We start from the raw sequence: 22027 nt of genomic DNA, 5'->3' as shown, positions 1-22027 counted from the left end.
CTGCTCAAGCCAAAGTTTTCAAAAAAGCTGGAGATTTTGCTCCATGTAATGGCCAACATCCCATGGAACTGGATACTAAAATATTCAATGGCTTCCAATTTGCTTTCTATTCTGTATCACGCTAATGGTCCCCCTTTAATGGCCTTTCTGGGAAACTACTTCCTTGCTGTGTTGCTATAATTGCCTCAGACACAGTGACTGGGGGAAACTAAACCTGATGAGGCTTTTAATAACAGATTGCAAGACTTTATTAGCTACTGATCTTATGTCACCTGTAGGAGCAAATCTGTAGCAGATGACCGCATCTTGAAAAATCCTAGTCATTACAGAAAACTGATCTCTTAGTGAAAGGGAGAAGAGGAAAAATATTATGGCAATTCATGGGAAGAAATAAGAGGACAAGATATGGGTCACACCACTTTTATGCATTGACATGCCTGTTCATTCAGGCACACTGTGTCAGAATTTCGCAGATGGGAACCCAGTAAGGAGTCGCGTAACTCAGAGATCATCTGAAACCACTTGTAATCACCATTTTGTCAAAGAGGAAGGGAAACAAGGACTGGATCAAATATTTGGGATCGACGATTATTCGTATTAATATCTAAGAAAATAGAATCAACTGGACAATTCCATTAGTTCGACCAACAGAAAAATACGTGGGGGAAAACTATTTTCTCATACAGTGGTAGCTGCAGATGAAGCTCTAGGGGGTGGAATCTACGGCTGCAGTTAGGAATTACTTTACTTCATTTATATAAAACTTGGTTCTTCGCGGTTTGCAAGTTCCTGCCAGAAGCAATACCGTGCGACAGCGCAACCCCCGCGGGAGCAGTCCCACGGTCCCTCTCCAGCGCGGGACGCGCTCCCCCAGCCCTCCATCCCTGCGGGAGCAGCTCCGCGCTTCCCCCGCGCCCCGCGGCGCGGCGCCAGCGGGCTCCGGGACCGGGCGGGGCGGTGCGGCGGGCGGGCCGAGGGGCTCCCACCTGCCCGCGGCGGTCCCGCACTCCCGGTGCCGCGGGGCGGGCGATGCGAGGGCCCCTCGCCCTCCCGCCTGCCCGCCCGCCCACCCGCGATGTTCGGGGCGGGCAGGTACAGCATCCCGCGGCCCGTCACCAGGAACCTCGAGGACCTGGACTCGGTGCAGAGCGTCCTGCTGCACAGGTCAGTGGCGGGGACGGAGGGGGGGGAGCGGCTGCCTTCGCTTCCCGAGCTCCGGAGGCTCCGGCGCCCTGCGCGCTCCGACCGCTTACCCCGGGAGACTCGCCTCTGCCCCTCCGCAGGGCAGGGCTCGCCGGGCGGAGGGGACACAGGAGCGCCCGGCTCCCCGGCAAGCTCCCTTTTTGTTGCGGTGGCAGGAAGGGCGAGGGGCCGTGTCCTGCCGCCCCGGGCGCCGGTGGGCGCAGGCAGCGGGAGACAGGAGCCGGGGCTGCCGCGGTGCAGCGGGAAGGGAAGGGAAGGCGCCCTCGGGTTACCCTCTCTCCTTCCTGGAGAAAGAGGAGGATCTGCAGGTGAGGGGAGCTGGCCTGGGTCTCTCACATGTGTAAGGAAGCGGGCTGATACGGACTGATGTTCTTGCATCAATGCCATAAGCATTTTGAGCCCTTCTTTAAGGGGAGGGGGAAAACGTATCCTAAGGTCCAGGGGGCATGGAAAAAAAAAATCCTTCAGTGGATCTTCAGGAGGAGCGCTGTATGAGAAGCAGCTGCTTTTCCGCCTGCCTTCACCATTCCTAACGTGCGATTTTCCACGGTATCCCCTCACAAAGACATCCCGACAACGAGATCTGGCCCAATAGGCCCGTGCAGGACTTTGAAAAGCCACCCGTAATGCCATTTTTCGTGCACTAGCTGAGAGCCGCTTACACTTTACAAAGAAAACAGCATCCCATTCAACAGTATCCAAGAGAAGCTCATCTCCAGTCGCTGAGTAAAGCGTCCTTTTCCTGTGTCGCAGCTACACTGATTTCTTTCCTATTGTAAAAGTAAAAGCGCACGGGTACTCCCAGTGCCAGCTCCAAACAGCCCTTGCTATGGAAACTCACAACTGGTTATTAACTCCGGCTCGAGGCGTCACATGAAATCCATTCCTGTGAGCGCTGGGGATGCAAACACAGAGTACAGCAAGGAGGGCGTGCCAGGATCAGCCTGCTCCTGCATGGCCAGTCTGAAGCCGCCTTATGAGCAATAAACGTGTCCATCTGCTAACAGCGAACCCTCTGGTTTTTCAAACCCTGTGCGTGGATCAGTCAGCGACTTAACAGAAAACGTTCCGTCTCAAAGCTGGATTAAAAACATGCTGCCCCATGGTATTGCTTATATTAATATACTCTAAGTGTAATAAGGCTGTTCGTGCTTGAAACATTTGCATGTTGACTGACGGCAAATAATGGTTTTCTTTCATGCTTGACATGCCTGCTATGCGTAGCAGGTGATCCTAAAAAAAAAAAAAAAAAAGCCTGTAGATTTAAAGTGAAGTAAAAACAGTAGAAAAAAAAATCGTATTTGAAGTTACAGCTGCTTTTCATGCTGGAGGGAACTCTTAACTCTATGGGACTGTTTTCCAAAAGAATGAGATGGGTTGAGCTAGTCGTCCCAGATTCTTCATGGCTGTCTTTTTGTTGGTTTCGTGTTCTTCTATAATACTTTCTGTGGTCCAACAGAGTTGATACAGAAAGCTTAAGAAGTCAGAAAGAACAGTCTGGTTTATTTATTGAGCACTGGAGTGTTTTCTCACAAAATTTCTGTTCCTTTGGTAGCCTTCGTTCTCCATTTAGTCTTATTATATGTAAATATCCCAATTAAAATGACAGTCCAGTGTCACTATTCAATTGATGCTACTTTGCTGTGGATGGTCTCTATGCAATCATGAAGCTGTGAACAGAAGATGCTGCAGTTACAATCTTATTCACGTAGTTTTATGGAAACCTTGTGATAAAAACTCTCATTTAATAAGAAATGCTTGTGAAATGTGCCTTTTGTCCCTTAAGAAAGACTTTGGCAGGGCAGGGGAAAGCTGTGTTGTTGTCATTAACCTTTAGAAAAGAGGAAATTATTTCTGTTATATTTTTGCTGATGCTGTGCACTGGAGGAATAAAAAAATAAATAGGGATCAATAGATGAAAAAGTATATAATGTCACTCTTTAGAATTCGATATTTTTTTGTTAGTTTTTCTTTCGGTAAAGCAGGTGTTAGCATCAAGAAACAGAACTGTTAAACAAAGATGAAACTATTATTTTCCTCTTAGCTTTCTCTGTTAGTAATGTATCAGGTTATATCTGTAACGTATCACTTGTGGCCAGTTGCTGATAGAGCCTTCCTGGAAATAGTAACGGATTTGAAAACAAGAACAAAGGAAAAAATGAAACAATAACAAGTCACTTAGGCCTTCTTAGTTCTTCATCACTAAAGAAGAGCTCTGATTTGAAGTATGGAAGGGGGGGAAAGCAAAGGGACACTTAAAATGCTGTTGATACACTATAGTCCAGGTGTATCCAGTGAGATTTGTCTTGCAAAAGATAAATTTCCCTGTGCTCTCCCATCTAGGTGCTAGGAAAGACTCTAAATCCAGCCTCAATTCTTTATCATCAGGCTGAAAAAATCAGCTGTCAGTATGTAACAACGAAAAAATACTAGTAGTTGAAATTGGGCAGTGGTTGGAGTATGCATGCAACTGTACCAAAACAATGATGTTGCGCTCCACTTATTTTACTACTTTATTAGACAGAACCAGAATGTCTCTTTGGTATGTCCTATACTCTGTCTTCTTTTAACTTCAGTCAGTTTCTGAATATTTTTGCATTATTTTCTGTTATTTTTAAAACACAGCAGCTTTTGAAGCAGGTTAAGCCGGAAAAAAAAAAAAAAAAAAGTAACAAGAAACTCTTGTTAAGGAATAAATTTACACACGTGGATTTAGTTCTTTGCAGGAACAGCTAATCAGATCAACCTTAAGGCCAAAGGGAGTGCTTTTTAACGATCCACTTTTAAGTGCTCATTAACCAGTTGTCCAGTGAGAGTGAGCAGTACTAGTGATGCCAGTGATGCCCTGTGGCAAGTCTTTACCATCTGCTTGTTAACAACAGCAACTTAGCACAGAAGGCTTAGGGGTTCCCTAGCGAGAAGCATCAGCCCAGCTACTTGGACTAAGCGTAAAGTATCTGCCAGAAGACAAATTATTTCAAGTCTTTTCCTAATATTTATACCCAAGAAATGAGAGGCTTTCCTCTCGAGAGGGACCGAATGGGAAAATCCGTGTCTTCGCTAAAATAAAATCCTGCTGTGTGAGGTATGTCTTGCAGCCTTCAGTTGTTCCCAGAGCAGCAAAAATTCCACATTTGTTTCAGAAGAACACTTAGGTGACTCCCAGCTATCCCTCTCAGTGGACCAAATTCTTCCATCATCCTTCCATTCATAATAAGCTTATCCCTATAAAACAGCAAGTGGTGTAAGACCACTGCCTCCTTGAGAGAGCCTGTATTTCTCACTTAGAGAGCAAACAACTGGAATCAATTAACCAGCTCTTGAACTCAGTGAAATTTAACTAACATGGGACCATCTGGCATTGACTATCACTTCTCTACAGAAACACTTCAGTGTGCTGCTCAGAGTATTAAAAGTGCTTGCAAATGCAAGCAGAATTAGGGAGGGCAGGACAGTGTATCTCACCTACTTCTCCTAAAATTCTAACTCCTGCAGTATTCCTCTTAGGAAATCCTAACTCATTAGGCTCTTTGGGAAATGCTGATTATGCAGACTATTTTGTTTTCACAAAGTAAATTGTCTGGGAAGTGGTGTACTTTAAAAACATTTCTTTCCACCTGTCCTTCTGGAAGTGATAGACAGAACGAAAGTTGGTGCATAACTTGGAGTCTGACATTTGCAAACAACCAAAGATCTGATTTTTAATTTTTTTAAAGGAATTGTCTACCATGCATGGGTTATATATTTTGTATGACGTGGTTGTTGCCTGCTCAGATATGGGAAAGAAGCCCCTTAAATTAACTGCAATATCCTGTCCTAAACCACATAAAATCATAGTAGAACAGAACTTTTTTTTTCAACTCCAGTTGAAGCCTAATCACATGGATATGAGTCCAAAACATTTCTTTCTGTTAATTCACTTGGAATCACATTAACAAACGCTTCCCTAAAGCAGTTTCAAGCATAGGGATTTCGTACCAGAATTCTGTGACTTCTACACAGTGCTCCAGCACTATAAAACCCTGCTGGTGAAGCTGTGCAAATATCCCACTGAGCAGACATTAAATCCAACATATTAAAAATGTTCCAACAATTATTCTCCATCCTTTCCCTATTCCCCATGCGTGTCCTGATGGGTTTACTGACATAGCTACACAGCAAATTGCCTGTGGGGTTGCCATGGGTCTTGTTTTTCATGGATGGGAATAATTTATGTCCCGAAAACAGAGTAGGGTTTTTCTGTCTCTCCTTTGACTGCGCGTGATTTTCATGTGTAGATTGCATGGGCTGTTTTAAGGTGCTTGTTTGGGTCTGTCACATCCTTGTTTCTCCTGAACCTCACTGCTCTCCTGACTCACCTAAAAACAAGTTACCTGAGTTTCTCATAACTCCGTAAGCTAATATAAGAGTATAAAATAAAGCAGAGAGGTACCCCACTGCTACCTATTTGACTTAAAAGCCACTTTTTACCTCACGTTTTCCCCCTCCAGGTCAGCGTTTGATTACAAACAACGCTCTGGCCCAGGGACTGCCGAGTTACACTACCAACCTCTTTCACGGGGCAGATGTGGGACCTTGACATCAGGCAGCTAAACAAATAGTCTGGTTATTCGCGAGGGATTGCTAAGGCAGTTTCTTAGTTTGGAGGGGTCGAAGGGGGGAGGTTGGCCCTCAGTTTTAGGTGGCGGTGCCGCTCCCGCCCCCCCTCCCCTCACACACTCGGCGCGAACCCCTCGCGCTTCCCGCCGTCTCCATGGCGCGCGGGGACGCGGCCAATGGGAGGGCGCGGCGCGGGTCACGTGTCCGCCCGGCGCGTGGGGGGGGGTGTCATGGCGTCCGGGGGGCCCGGCGGGAGCGGAGCCGCCGGGGCGATGGAGCCGCCGAGGGGAGAAGGCGCTGAGCCTGCGGGCACCGGCAGCGGGAGCGGCTCCTGCGGCTCCTCGCTGTCCGCCAGCTCCGAGTAAGGGCGGGGCCGGGAAGGGCGAGCCGCGGTCGGGGGCGTTCGCGGGGTTTGCGCCGCCCCGGCGCTGTGAGTGTAGCGGCGATGGTTCCGGTAGCAGAGGACGCTCTGTGCTTTAGGAGACGTCTCTCTGCCGAGCCCTGACGGTAACGCGGCGAGCAGCAGCATTAGTTCAGCCGCGGGCAGGCCTTGGGATGAGTCCTGAATCCCGGCTGGACACGGCCTGCGAAGCGGAGGGGAAGGAGGGACTTCGCACGTGTGTTACAAGTGCCAAGCTCCGACAGAGCTGAGAAGTGAATGGTTTCATGTGCCAGCGGGAAAGCAGCGTGTTTGTGTTTTTAATAGTTCTGTCTATGGTAAAAGAGTTTAACGTTTTGTGTCACTAAGTCAGAATCCATCTGGGCAGCCATAGGCAGTTAGAGGATGGCAGCTTTGCCTATACCAAATCGATGCCTCAGCGTGAAGTTGTACTTAGCTATGGCACAGCCAAAGGTTTAAAAAGCTAAAGATGACGATCTTCACTTCTGCAGAGTCTCACATGGGTGGAATTTGAGTGCAGTTACCTAAAAGTGGTAAAGCCTTGATTTGTTGTTTCATTGCTTTAAAACAGGCTAACAGAATCACAGAATGGTTTGAGTTGGAAAGGACCTTAAAGATCATCTAATTCCAATCCCCCTGCCTTGGGCAGAGTCAAGATCTTAATGGTTTTATTGTTTTGGTTTCCTTGGGCGAGAAGAGCCTTCTCTTGTTTTAGAAACAGAACGTGGATCCTCTCTTTCTGGATGTCTTTCTTCCATACATGGACAATTTGAATTGGCACAATTTTCCAGGAATTTATCCCAAAGGAGAAATACCTGTGTGGCATCAGTGAAATTGCTCTAAAGGAATGTGGGTCTTTCAGATTATTAGGTCCCTTAACTGAAGCCTCCAGACGCAGATGGAAACGCTTGTTTGACACAAGGGAAGGGAGATGGAAATCAGATATTTTTTTCCTTGCTTAGTTTAAATCAATAGTGACACTACAGCATTAGGGGGAAACGTGTCATCCTAGCTGTAGATTTCTTGTTTCAGACTTTTCTTTTTCAGATGTCTCTACAGATCTGCATTGAGAGAGTTCCTTTACATTATAATGTAAATGCTACAAATGCCCACTCCTTTTCTTTTCTTAGTCCGTAAGGTACACTGTAGTAAGAATACACAACAAAGCTGGAGAATGTGAGTGTATGAACTGACATCCAAGTTGGAATTTTGACATTGCCCCTAAGAAGAAAGAGCTTTTCCAAAGAACACAATCCCTTTTAGAGAGGGAGTAAAATAGCCATCATACATCACAGGAGTTTCTGCTAATCCACATGTTATTTCTTCATAAATTTCTAGTGTTTCCTTATTCGATTTTGGTTTTTTCTCATTTTGCTTACATCTACCAGAATGCAGAAGTACTTTAAAAACAAAACAAGAGAAAACTCTGGCGTGTTATTTCTCGCCTACCACCTTTTGAAAGATATCAGATACTGTCTGGCCTTAGCAGCCTTGACTCAGATACACAAGATCTCGAGTAAGATCTAGTAGAAGTTGCAAACTCTGACTTACCCATGACCATCAGGATTAGCCAAATCCTCCCAAGTCATGGCTCTTCTTTTAAAACTATCAACTTGGGCACAAAAAAATTAATAAACGCAGAGGAAGTACCTGTCTTCCTGTCTGCAGCTTCCATATGCTTCTTGCAGTAACTGGGGCTCCAGGAAGAGAGTAATGCCAATGTTTTCTGTATTCTTAGTCCAACCAGATCTTTTCTTTGTGCCCTTAAAGGTGCTGTGGTGCAATGTCTTTGCATGGTATTGAGGCCGTTTCATTTATCTGTTCTCTAATGCTCTATTTGAATTATTTAATACTGGTTCTAAACAAAACTCACTCATTATTCTGTAAAATTAGTTCTGGTATAAAATGTATGAATGTATTTTAACTTGAAGCAATGAACGATGTTAATTCTGATGTAAATCTCCAATCTGGTTTTTCCTTGCATGATTTTTATGAAACAGGGACACCTGTTTGTCATCTAGTTGGGATGAATGAACTATCCTTATCTGTTCCTGGAAGTCTTCCATACAGAGCATTTTAGATGATTAAAACTCTGAGTACTCCTGCTTCGGTCATTATTGATCCTCATCCTGTGGTAACACTCGGTGCTTCACCTTGGGGTTCATTTGGCCTATATTGCCCCTCAGCAACCATTTTTCTGGTTGTACTTTTTTTCCTCAGTCAAAAGACTATGATTTCCTTCAGTCTTTTTCCCTTTAAAACATGTTTATACACTACTTACTCTTTGCCTCTGTGCTGTGGCTATGTTCCAGTTATTCCCTCTTTCTTAAAATGCACTATCCAAAACTGGACGTGGTTGACGCATCGTTGTTGCCAAATTAGGACAAAAAATTTTTTGTGCTGTGCTGATGGTACTTTTGTTAATACATCCTGGAGCTGCTTTGCCTTTGCTTTGCAGGAGCGTGTTGCTTGTGACTTAAAGTGATCCACCCCAGCTGTCAGAACTGTTTCTGACAGCAGTGCTGCCTCCTTTTAGTGTGTATTTTTGCATGTGAGCTTGAACATGCTGCTATTTGGAACTTGGCTGTTAAAAAGTGTTACCTAAATTTCGTCTTGGGTTGTTTGGGGTTTTTTTCTTGTTAAATTTAAGTGATTTTAAAATGTTAATCTTGTCTTTCCAAAGGGCTGACAGTACAATCTGTCTTCCTGTAGCATCGTAGGGAAGGGACCTACAAGAATCATCAAGTTCAGCTTCAGACTCTGCACAGGACAACCCCAAAAATCACACTTTGATTACATTCTAAAGGCAAAAATAATGTGAGAGAACAAATAGGATGGCATTTTTTTTTCTAAGAGAAAGCCCCATCCTGCCCATGAATGTAATTACTAATTAAAATTTGTTTGTTTTCAGGAAAGGGAATGTTGCTATTTGCAATGGCTGTTTTTCTGTAAGGCATTTGAAGAAACTGTTTTAAGATCTGGGAGGGATGTCTTTCCTTGCCATTTCCATCATTTGTCTAAGACAAGCACTAATCCTTATGGCAAACTTAAGCAGTTGAACTGTCAATATTCAGGAGGCAACTGGTTTTTTTTCCTTTTTTTATCCCTTGCACACTGTCCCTCCCTAGTTAAAACAGATGTCACTTGCATAGCAATCTTCCTTATCAGAACTGTCATGGATCATTCTTTTTTCTTTTCCAGTGATCTTGAGCCTGAATGGTTGGACGGTGTGCAGAAAAACGGGGAATTATTTTATTTAGAATTGAGTGAAAGTGAAGAAGAAACTCTGCTCCAGAACAGCTGTCCAGAAATGCCAGCAGTGAATCACGTCCGGTTTCGTGAAAATGAAGCTGAAATTATTCAGGAGGGATCACGAAAGGAAAGAAAGTATGAGCTGAAGAAGTGGACCAAAATATTAAAAAAGAAAAATCTTTTACCCAAGCATTCTGGTAAGAAAGGCAGTGGAAGCTGCAACGTGCACTCCACTGGTCCTACTTCCATATTGAAACACCAATCCACGCAGAAAACGGGCGTCACCGTTCAGCAAAAGTACAAAGACGTGCATGTTTATGTGAATCCCAGAAAACTGTGCAGTGCTGGAGAAGAGGAGCAGCAGAGGCTGCTGGAGGCCTTAGTGGGAATTGTCCATCAGTCCTCATGGAGCAGCAAAAGAGTGGAGAAACAAGGCAGGAAGGATAAAGTCACCAGAGGAGTTGGTGAAGAGAAGCTCGTGGTTCATGGCTTGGTGCCAGGCAGTTCTGCAGCGAAAACAGGTCAAATCTTGATTGGTAAGTAATCAGAGGAATAGTCAACTTCTGCCCTCCTCCTCTGAAATTAAGACTTGTGGGGTTTTTTTCTTTTTTAGGCAGCTGATTTGAGTGTTCCTGAGACATGAGCTGTTACATCAGTTCTTGAGGACTCATTTTAAATCAATGTCATGACGTCTGATGCTTTGTTACCCAATCAGTTTTACTATATTAGTGGTTTTAAGAACGTAACTTAAAAGGTGTAAATACAGTAAGGAGATGACTATCCCTTAGTGTACAGGGACTGAGCAGCTTGAACATGGAGCAAGAAATACACCACCTCCACCACCCCCCCTTTAATTTAATGCAGGATTTACTCCCTAGATAAGTGGGACTGGGAAAAGCCTATAGTCTGCCAAAAACTGTATTTATTTAGTTTTCAGTCTTTTCCACAGCATCCCCCTTAGATGAAAAGCTTTACTGTATATGCTTTAAATGGATTTTGTGTCTCAAAAATGAGGGAAAAATACCAAGTAAGATGCGTGTTACAAATTTTCTGCGCAACCTTGTTTGGTTGTTTTTCTGTTTAGCACGTCTGACAGCTGCTTCCTCAGCAGTTGTGGTCGGGAGACTCCAAATCCATAGTGGTGCTGCAGTTTGGGGAGGCAGTGAGCCAGCTTAGTCACCCTCCTTTGTGTTGGTTTGGCTCATCAGACACTTCCATGAGCTGATACAGCTACATAACCTGGCAGGAACCTAACCCAGAAGAAAAACTGGCTGTATAGTGTTTTGGGGGTGTAGTACGTTAAACACGGGTCACAGAAGGTCTGACAAGCACCCGAACGTGAATAATTGAGAGGAATGAACTGTTGGGAGTGGAAATGAAGGAGTAGAAATACTCCCACTTTAACTGAGGCCCTTTAAATGACTTGGCACTCACAGGAGGCCAACCTTGGAGACAGTAAATGTGAGACAACCAGGCCACATCTGCAAAGGGCGGAACGTTGTTTAACTCCCCTTGAAGTTGATCCCTCGTAGAGCAAGAGAGCAAAAGATGGGATGTTGGTTAGGAGATCCTGAAAATCTTAACGCTGTAGTAGCACAAATCCCACAAAGTCAGCATGAGTTGGTTTGAAATCCCAGTGTTGTGTGTGTAAGAAGGCAGATCGTGCTTTGACTAGCTGATGCTTCCAGCACGTGTTTTTGGTAGGGTTCCTGAAGAATACTCCAGAGGGAAAATTGGATAACTTTCCAATTTTGCCAGCAAGAACTGATTAGTCAAGAAGTGGGGGATGCAGACTGAGGGGGAGGAGCGAGCGAGTTTGATCTGCTTAATGGTATTTAATCTAATTCGTGCAAGAGTGTGTATTTATAACCTGGAAGTTAATTCTGGGACGCAGATTTGTCTATGGCGTGTTCGTAAGAGCAAGTGTGAAGTCAAAACAGGGTAGGCAAATACCAGATCCGGGAGATGAAGTGAACCTAAACAGAGATAGTATTTCATCTGCTGCACTTAATGATTCCCAGAGCTAGTGAGGACAGAATCTGTGGGGTTTTTGTTTTGTTTCAAATAGAAGAAAATTTACTTTAATCTACAGAGCCTTGCAGTTTAAAATGTCCTAGGCTGTCACCAACCCTTGCCTTGTTTTTGCACATTGAAAACAAAATATTTATAACCGTACTGGAGTGATTCAGCTCTTAACTGGGAAAATGAGCTGTATTCAGTGCCAGCAGTATAAAATGTATAATTTTCACATAAAAATACTTTCAAACGATGTATCTATAGCGAAGTTGAATACTCTGGAATTTTTATGTGGTGTCTAGAAATAGGGATGCTTTGCATAAATTAGATGCTCGAGTTTCAGTGCTGTCTACATAAAGAATATACAGTAAAAAAAATATTTTTGTTCTTGTCAAAAAACTGTCTGGTTTACTGCATCTGTATTGCACCTCAGAGGATGGGATAGCTGTGGTGTACACCAAAGCCTGATTTTGAAGCAACTGTAGTTCAGTAGATCCTCACAGGGTCTAAAGTTGGACAGAAAGTTCAAAAAAAATACAGTAGAACTTTGCCTTTCAGTTGTTGCTGATAAAAGCAGGTTTTAGGAATTCTCTTGTGAATTGTGGAAAGAGTAAAGAGTATTTTTGTGGTCAGGCTAAAACGGAAGAATTAGCACAGAAGTGAGCAGCTTCTTGAGCTATCACAAATGAGGAATATCTGATCAGTACAGCATGGTACCTGCTTGCTGGTCTGGTTATAAATGTGTTCATCTTCATTTCCATGTGTAGGCATAGACATTAACCTGTTCTTGTTCTGCTTCTTAGTATTTTAATAACCTCCAGTGGTGCAGACCAGTTTTTGTAGTCTTTCACGAAGCAAATACAAACCACATTTTCCTTTTAAAATACATGCTTTACAATGACATCCAGTGGTCTTCCTGGTGACCAGTTTGCAGCACTCATTTTGACCCACAAAGTGGTTATTGCTTTAACGTTTTCGGTAGAAATAGCTGCCTTTTCCATCCTTAATAATCACTTCCCTCAGGTGGCTTCTTTTATTTGTTTTGAAATGTGTACCCCTTATAGCTTTGAACACTTAAAACATCTGTTTATTATTTGTGCGCTGCACTTTAATTTTTGTTTTTAAGATTGCATATGGAAGTCGTAAGTCTTTTTGCTGTACTTTATTAGCCAAGTGGAATGCAGGCACTGACCATATGAAAGTAAATACAATGGTTTTTCAAGCTAAAAAAAAAAAAATCCCTGCTGCTTTGTAACTCTGAAAAGATGGCACTCCATCCATGTGGTTTTTATCAGTTCATTTCTCTTTTTTTTTATTAATATTTAGCAGTTCAGCATCCATCCTAAATTTTCAAACCAGAAAAGCCCTCATTGATTTTTTTGAACTCTTGCTGTAAATTTCATTTTGGTTAAGATGAAATACAGTTGCTTTTATGTCGTGTTCTTAAAAGTGTTGTTTGAATTTTTGGCAAAACGGTTTCTTTCCTTGAGTTAATTTTCAACAATATGCAAAGCTTGGTCTGTTATGGGAAGCAGCTTTCTAGTCTCATCTTTGAATGTAACTTCAAAAAGGAAAAGCTCCCTAAAATACCTGCTTTTAGATCCAGACTAATAAGGGGTATGATAGGAAATGCCGTTATGATTTGCTTCCCATCCCCCTTCAAACTGAAATCCGTCCTACTCACAGCAGGGAAATGCTGATGAGCATCATCTTTAGTATAATACAAATGAAAAAGTAATTTCAACCACACTGCAAGTCCAGCAAAGCTCTTGTCACTGGCAGAGCGTACTGTTGTTATCCTCTTTGAAACTGTTTTACTGCTCTCATCACCAAATATCTCAGCATGAATATTCTCACCTTATCAGTATGTACAGTTGCCAAAAAAAATGTGAAAACTCTCCAGGGACAGCAGTTAATTGTGGATGATACCAGTCATTGTCCCTTGGCTTAATGCATTGGAGATAGGCCTTTAGAAATGGTGCCTGCAGGTTGATCACCAGGGGTTGGAGAGTTAACAGGAGTAACAGTCCTGTGCCTTTCCCCGTGTGGCAAAGGGATAACCAGTTCTGAAAGAAACGTCCTAGAGATTCAGCAGTTCCAAAGACTTATCTAAACTTTGTCTTTAAAGAGGCAGCTGGGTTCAGTTTTATCACCTGTGTTCAGACTGGGTGTCTGAGATCAATATTGTTGTGAGCTGCTGCTGCTGATTGGATGGGAGAAGTCTCTTCTCATGAGAAGATGGAAAGACAGAACAAAGAAAACAGGAAAGAATTCCCGCCTCACCTCTCTCTGTTCTATCACTCAAGTGGAATTCAGTTCTGCTTGACACTGTGTGTCTCAGAGCTCTCCCCAGCCTGGCCTTGAACACTTCCAGGGGTGGGGCATCCATAAGTTATCTGGGCAACCTGTTTCACTGCCTCATCACCCTCACAGGGAAGAATTTCTTCCTAATACCTGATTTAAATCTACACTCTTTCAGAAGGACATATATTTTTTCTAACAATAAATTTGTTAACTCAAGGTCAGATATCCTGGAGCTGCCTGAAGAAAATTCATTTCCTCTATTGTAGTTGCTCAATGTGTCTCTAAAAATGGAATTAATTTTTTTTTCTAATGTTCCTCTCTACATCTGTAATTCACCAATATTTAGTCTGAGATAAATCGACTTGACTCTGCAGACCATTGAGTTAGATGAATTAAACAATTGCAAACACTATTTAGACTTTCATTTCATTTAACCTAAAGTGGTTAAGCGTTAAGTAAGTGAAATTAGATTAAACTTTATAAATTTGTGCAATTTTTTTTTTGCATATTTAATGTCTGAAGACCTAAGTCAGTCTCACTTTCTGGAAGTTTTTCACAATACTAAAGCAGAGGAGACAATTCTCAAATAAAATGTAGATGGGGAAACTCTTAACAAAGTGAACTTGCACGTATAAACCCTTTCACTGCAATTAATTATCACACTGGGTAGGTCCTCTGGAAAGCTGTTCCACTTTTGGCATGTGATTACATTTTTTACCAATTGAATGGAATAAATATTTATTGCTGCAATGAAAGTTTTGCATATGTGCATTAGGCACGCAGTAAATAATACACTTTCGGGTATGCAACGTGTAAATAGCGATGGCACTTCTTTCAAAGTGTGTTTGTGCATTCCACCCTGGGAGATGTGGTTCCAAAGGTGCACGTGGCTTCCCAAAGTGCCTGCAGCTCCTCTGAATGGCTTTGTGGATCAGATGACTCTTCTCCTTACAGCAGAATTCCTAAGGTCTACAGTAATTACTAAACAAACAGAACACCAAACAACTTTTGTTTAAACAGTGCTCCAGCTGAGTAGAAGAGCAGTTTATGCTTTCTTTTGTAGTTGTGAGTGACGATTTTCAATGTAGTGTTCTTAATAAAGAACATAGTAATTCTGTTTATAATTCCTGTTATATTAGAGTAGCCTGAATGCTCTGCCTTTCATTACTAATTTTCAAGCCCCAGAACTCTGGCATGGACTTGGTGAATTGCTTTTAAATGCCATTTAACTCTTAACTTTTCTGTCTTCGAATTACTGTTGCGTTGAAGATTCCACAGGCTAAAACTTCACTGTATTGTGCATTAAGAAACACAGAGGTTAGTGAGAGAGATACTATTACTGAAAGAAAAAAAACAATTTAACTTACTCCAAGGGGAGATAACCTTTTTATGTGTATAATACAACTCCACCTTTTCTTGGTTTTACTGTCAGAAGGAGTAGGAATGAAATTTTCTTTAATAAGAGTGAGTGGTTGGTTGTTGTCTGGTGCATTAAAGAGGAATATTGCTTGCATTTTTGGGGAACTCAGTATTTCCTTAGTGCTGGGTAGTTAAGAAGAATGTTCTTTCTCTCATTAACTGTGTGTTGCACTGATTTGGAGCAATCAATCTTGTACTTGGGAAGAATTCCCGTTGCATTCGATGGTGCTTAACTAGAAGGTAGAACATAGAATTAATGATAACTCTCAGTATTCTTCTAAACTTTTGCATTCTCTGGCCTTTAGCGGATTCTCAGGAAATGGAGACACCTCAGACACACAGGTTGTGCTTTTCCTTAGTACACATGTCATTATCATCACTGTGTCAGTTTGAGCTGATTAAATCTCCTCCCTTGAACACTGAAATACGTGCTGAACCTTCCAATAGTTCAGTATTTCTGCAGTGGATCACATTTTTGTTGCCAAGTGAAGGCTTAAAATATAATTACACTAAGATGCACATTTGCTACAAATCCTTTTTCTAATCTCTTTATACTGCCTGAGTGATGAAGACCGTATTAATAATCTTGGAGAGGATGTGGAGGTGCTTTAAGGGAGCCTTGGTGCAGCTGAAGCAAAACGAGGCTTGATTTTCCATTTGCTCTTGCAGAGGAGCTCTTGGTATTTTTAGTTCACACATAAGAATGACCTTGGAATCAGGTCCCCTTCAGTGTTAAGGAAGAAGCTAATTTCTTTATTTCCCTTTCTTACAGACAGAAGGTACAAGCTACAAACTAATCAGGTTTTTCACCCGATAGGACAGAAAGCAGAGACAACTGAAAGTGCTACCAAAGAAAATCAAGCAGAAAGAAAGTAAAGGCCTATTTTGTTTCTCTGAAGTCAAATATTTGGCTCAGGAAAGGACCAAATCCTCAGGAAAGCATCAAATATCCTAGTGCCACTGGCAGTCACTTGGTATAGTTGTTGTCATGAATTTATGTTGCCTCATCTAATCACGACATCGTAAGGAGGACTCTGTGGGATCACTGACCTGCCTTCTAAGGAAAGGCCTTTTCTGATGCATCCAAGTGTTGTGTTTGTCTTTTTTGTGTTTTATTTTGCTTGACTACCTTCTTGAGAATGAATGTACTATTTAATTCTATTATATTTCTTTTCCTTCAGTAATATTTATTGGTTTCTTCCTCTGTGATACTGAAAAGTGCTTCCACCTTTGGGTGTTGACATTACAGAAACCATGAAGGAATGTCCTTTTAGTGAGAGTTTTTCTGACTCAGGTTCAAACTAAAATCTCACCTTACACACTGGACTGATGTTCTAAATTGCCAGCTTAAGTAATCAAATCTTTTGGTTTTAGTCTCCCACTACCACAGCTAAAATAACTTTAAGTGTCCTTTTTTTAATGCTGCTTCCTTTTTTCATTTTCTTTTTGAAAGTAAATGAATGGTAAAAAGCCTTCTGTTTTTACTTTGCAATTTCTGTTCCTTTTGACGGGCCTGTATAGTTTTATCTCTTGATGTTATTTTACTTTTATGTTTTCTGACTTCACAGGTTGGTTTCCTTTTCCACTGGTCTCATATTTTTCTTGCACACTCTGTGCTCAAACATGCATCTTTCTGAGGGGGATGAGGCAGAGGTTATCAACTAATTATCACTGGGATACTTCCTGAGAATATTTTCCTTCAGAGAGAAATTCCAGTTTGATGTTTGTACTTTAAACTTGAACGTGGATTTTAAGTTTGTAAGCTCTAATTTGGTTCTGTCTGTTATTGGTGCCTTTAATTTTTCAAACCTTTCCCATTTGCAGTGAATGACTTTTTCTTTGGGATCCTGAGTTTTTTCCTCCCCATTCCCAGTGAGAGTGTCAGATGTAGAAGATGCAAGATGCCGTTAGGCAGGAGGAACGGGCATGGAGAGAGCAGAATAAGAAGCCACAGCAGTGGACAAGGAATGGAAAAGAAGGGAAAGGATTAAATTGTGATGTGGCTTGAGAGACGGAGGAGAAATGAGGAAGAGTGAATGGTTTTGTGCCAGTTCAGCGATCTAAGCTAAGAATTACTGACATGTACAATAACAGGAAGAGTGAGTTTTGGAGTGCTGTTGGGAACAGTAGTGGTTTTTTATCAGTGGAAGTAGCACTGGAGAAGGCTTGGCAAGTGAACAGAGGTGGTTTCAGAGCAGGGGAGGGGAAGTAACCTGATTAATGAAATTGTTGTGTTTTCTGGTAAAGGAACACGAGTGATATAAGCCTGGGTGGAAGGAAGAGGCATGGACAGTTACTCTGTGGGAGGATGATCAGAGGAATGGAGCACCTCTGCTGTGAGGAAAGGCTGAGAGAATTGGGTTTGTTCAGCCTGGAAAAGAGAAGGCTTCGGGGTGACCTAATTGTGACCTTCCAGTCACAGAAGAAAGATGGAGACTCCTTACTTGGGCTTGTAGTGAGAGGACAGTGGGAAATGGATTCAAACTGAAAGAGGATGGGTTTAAATTAGATATTAGGAAGAAATTCTTCATTGTGAGGGTGGTGAGGCACTCGAACAGGTTGCCCAGAGAAACTCTGGTTGCCCCATCCTTGGAAGTGTTTCAGGGCAGGTTGGACAGGCTTTGAGCAACCTGGTCTAGTGGAAGGTGTCCCTGCCCGTGTCAGGGGGGGTTGGAACTGGGTGGTCTTTACGGTCCCTTCCAACCCAAACCATTCCACGCTTCAGTGATTTCTGTAAAATGGTACAAACATGGCAGTAAAGGCCCTAAGAGCACTGAGGCAACACACTAATGTTTCCAAACACAGTAAATGTTGCCTGTAGAGACCATCTTCTTAAATGTAACAAATATAGGTTTATGACTGTTTGAGGGTCATGCTAATTTTTCAAACAAGACACTTTGGCTGTGTATTGTGGTGTGATGCCAACTAACTTTCTCATGTTTTTGTCTGTTTCACCTCCAGGAGATGCTTTAGTTGCTGTAAATGATGTCGATGTGAATTCTGAAAATATAGAAAGGGTTTTGTCTTGCATTCCAGGTCCTATGCAGGTACAGTAGTTGAACATTTATTCCAAATGTCCTATGTAAATGTTGATATTATTTCTAGCCTTTTTTTCCTGAGGAAACAGAACTTAAGGAGGGAGATGTGCAGCACTAGCATGCATGAAGCAAGATATTGATGTCTAGCTTAAATATAAATATGTCAGCAAAATAGTAGTGGCTTTTTTTTTGTCAATTACTGTTCTTAAAATGGTAGTAATTGCTCTGGAAATACTTTACTAAAATAATTATATATTCATTAATATAAGCAAGATTTACAAACCACAAGAGAATAAAAACAAGCCTGAATTTACAATTAGTGCTATTAAAAATGTTTAAGAGCACTTAAATGGAGAAATTGATACTGCTCTAATATTTAAATAGAAAGAAGTCTTGAGGTTTTGGACTAAATACTTCTAAGATTGTTCAAAACTTAACAGTGATGAAAATTGATAGAAGCCAGTAATAAAAGCTGATAGAAAAAACAACTCCAAAAACTTGACCTTATGAATGTTTCTTCCCTCCAAACCTACTGCCTATATCTTTTCTTCTAGCTGAATGATAATTTTGGAACTATAACGAAGAATTAAGTAACTAATAAAGAATTACACAGCCATTTCGGAGCTAAATCAAGGGAGTTGTTACTTATCTCGATGTTAATAGCGTAAAATTGAGTGTTTTGGGTTCTTCTGTGCAAATCCACTTCCTGGTGGACAGGAAGACAAGATAAAAATTGCCACTTTCAGATATGAGCAGGAGCAGTTTAAAAACTGTAGTGTCTCTTGGTAGTTTTTCTTGAGGTAGAATATACGAGGTGATGATAATGATAGGAATGTTTTACACTCCAGAGATAAAAAGTGGCAATTCTTTGTTTTCTTAAACATTGCCTCTCTTCGCAACTTGTGTAGTGCAAGTGCCTGTGGAGCTGTATCTGTATCCGCAGTGGGATTGAGGACTGGGTTGTCAGTTCAGGAAGCTTTCCAAGATATTTGTCAGTACGAAGCTACCAGAGCTGTGGTCAGGGATTGGCAGAGCTCCACGGGAGAAAAAAAACTTGTCTTGTCTGTCTTTGACCAAATATGGAGCTGCTGTAACTGCTATTAAATACAGACTGATTAAAAAAGCAGAGATTATGTAGTTTATGTAATTGTATCATTGCTAGATTAGAGTATATCTATTACTTGTTGGTAAAATACAATGCAGCCCTTTATAGAGGAGTTACTTTTAATGCAATGTTAATGTTTAAATTGTCAGTAAATCTGTCAAGCAGACAGTGATTATTTGAAATGTGTAATGGTTTGGCATGTGGGCTTTCCAAACCCTTTTATTAAAGTGCAATTATTCCTTTTTTTTACTCTGCAGTTTGAGTCAAGCCAGTAGAATGATTGCTGGAGTAGACCAGAGGAGATTTAAATACAGAGTTCTGGAGTTGTTTTGCAGAGTAGAGCACTGTGTCCATGCTGCTAAAGAAACAGAGGGTTGTTGTATCTGAGATTTTGTCATACAAGCAAAATCGTTAATGTGTTCTTATTCATCTTACCAAAATATCAAATAAGAAGCAATTTAAAAGATTTTTACTTAAATGCAAGTTATTTCCATGAGAGAAGTCCCTGCTCTTCTGGATTCAATGCTAAAAATTGGTGGAATTAATTAAAAAAACTGAACTCCCTATATTTTCTCAGTTTCAGCATGTGACATAACATAACTCATTGTTATATTTCCAGAATTTTTTTTCCTTTGCCTCAGTTTAGGCAACTAGATCTAGGCATGTAAGGGCTAGTTTAATATATTTATTGAGCAATAAAAGTCCAAATGTTACATCAGCCCTTCTTTTTCTCCCTTTCTGTAATCATAAAAACTGCTCTTTCCTTGCACCAGAAGACAGAATAGGAAGGGCCAGATATGCTACAAGAATTTACTCTTCCTTACTGTGATATTCAGAAGCTGCAGAACCATTTTACCCAAAACTTGCTAAAAATATTCAGCCTGGGGCAGACATTCAGAATCGAAAATTCCAGCCTGAAATTTTGAGTTCCAGTTGTGCAAACGGTAAGCACATGGAAAACAGGGCCTTAAAACAGGAAATGGCAGGCAGGCTTTAAAATGCAGGCCATGCCACCAGCTCTGCCTGTAATAAAATCCATATCCTCAGGCACACACTTCCCTGCAGATGAACAGAAATCATGCCTTTCTGAGGCAGACGAATGGTATAACAGCTACATTTTCTCTCTTTCTACACTGACAAATGTGTAAGAGTATTAAGAAACAAATTAAATACAGAGTGACCTTCCAATCATCATTTTCCAGCTTCCAGCAGTTAACAGTTAGGATCACTTAGAGGTTTGCACATTCTCATTTGTTCATCTAGTTCTTTAAATTCCTCTGACCTCCCCATCATCCTGTAGCAGTGATTGGTGTAACTGATCTGTGATATGGTCATTAACGTTGGCTTTCAAATTGCCATCTAATTAAGTGCGTTTTATTCCCCCATGTTTCTGTGCTATGTCTGTTCATGTCTTACTCTTCATATCACTGCATGGCTTAGGAGAACTCTGTCATGTTCCACTTTGGTCACGTATTTCCTAAGCGGAAAATTCCCATCCAAGTCTCTCAGAGCTTTCTGTTCCTGCCACCTTCATCAGTTCCTTTTTGCCGTTTGATTAAATTCTTTTTGAGAACTGTTCTAAGCATTGAGAATGTAGGCACGATACATAGAGTGGAATACTAACATTTTCTGTGCTTTTCCCATTCTTCATGTCATTTCCTTTTCTGTTTCTCTGCTGTGCATCCATCTGATTTTCTTTAGGAGAAATGAAATCAAAGCTGTGGAAGGTTTCATAGTCAGGACTTATAAAAGGGAACTTCAGCAGTCATACTTAATCAGGTCCTGTGCACTGCTGAAGATGAAGATTCATTTCTCCTCCACACACACACACAAAAAGAATAGGTTTTAGGGTATGTAAAAATACAGTCTCTTGGTCCTTTTCTATGACAGGGATGTGGGAGGCAGCATGGATGCCCACAGGAGGAGTTTGTTCAGTTTGGCCCAGTTTGTTTTGAGCTCTTCCCTGGAGGACCGTATGGTGGTGTCTCTAAGACAAGACTGAGTTTGGTTCTTTAAAAACTGAGAGACTAAAAGATTGCAGCAAGAATTACATCTGTGCATCACTAGTGTAGAGACTGCAGTCTAAGTGTCACGTGTAAGTGTCCACAGACAAGATGTAATAGAAGTTGAAGAGAAATAACTACGGAGCCTCGAGGAAATCTGCAGAAAGTTTAAGGGGGTATGAGGAAAATGCTCTGAAATACGTGCAGATGGCATGACAGAGAAAGAGAACTGAGTCACAAAATGCTGGAGAAGAAAACGTTCACCTCTGCAACTGTGAACTGTCAAGTTACTGGGTCTTACAGAGCAGCTGCTTCTTAGCTGGGTGTCTCTGCTCCTGGAGCCCTGTTAATGTGCAGCGTGAGGAATCAAGACTGGAATGGTGAGGAGAGGGTGAGGGGTGAGTGACTGTAAGAGGAGACAGGGGTAGCACAGGGCAGGAGAGCAGGATTGAGGGCAGTGCTGGTCCAGGGAACGGGAGAAGACAAAAAAGCTGATAGCAGCCAAAATAGGAGAGGAAAAGAGTCAGGAGAGAAAAAGAGTCAGGAGTGGAATGGGAAGGTGGCACCCAGTGACATAAATGTTGTAGCTGTAAGAGTCGATGATGGCACTTCTCTCCAAGCCAGTTTGACAGGTAGTGGGTGTTTTAAAGCATCATTATTTCTTGCTGGCACTCCTCTCTTGGAGCAT

At 41.8% G+C, this 22027-nt stretch overlaps 1 protein-coding gene across 2 annotated transcripts in view; it reads left to right on the top strand.

Moving 5' to 3' along the window:
* Positions 1 to 1009: 1009 nt before the first annotated feature.
* Positions 1010 to 22027, top strand: part of INTU (inturned planar cell polarity protein) — a 38989-nt gene continuing 17971 nt past the window's right edge. The window contains exons 1-3 of one of the 2 annotated variants that reach the window (XM_027899565.1): positions 1010 to 1164; positions 9404 to 9990; positions 18155 to 18240. In XM_027899565.1, the coding sequence (XP_027755366.1) occupies positions 1076 to 1164; positions 9404 to 9990; positions 18155 to 18240 (762 nt within the window). In that variant the 5' untranslated portion in view covers positions 1010 to 1075. Of the gene's footprint in view, positions 1165 to 6014; positions 6164 to 9403; positions 9991 to 18154; positions 18241 to 22027 lie in introns of those variants that run through there. The other variant, XM_027899564.1, reaches the window with a different exon arrangement.

This window comes from Empidonax traillii, unplaced genomic scaffold (assembly GCF_003031625.1).
Source record: "Empidonax traillii isolate 1590-97213 ecotype Southwest subspecies unplaced genomic scaffold, ASM303162v1 scaffold675:size783547, whole genome shotgun sequence".
In the NCBI taxonomy this organism is placed as follows: domain Eukaryota; kingdom Metazoa; phylum Chordata; class Aves; order Passeriformes; family Tyrannidae; genus Empidonax; species Empidonax traillii.
This window is presented reverse-complemented; position numbering and strand designations above follow the sequence as displayed.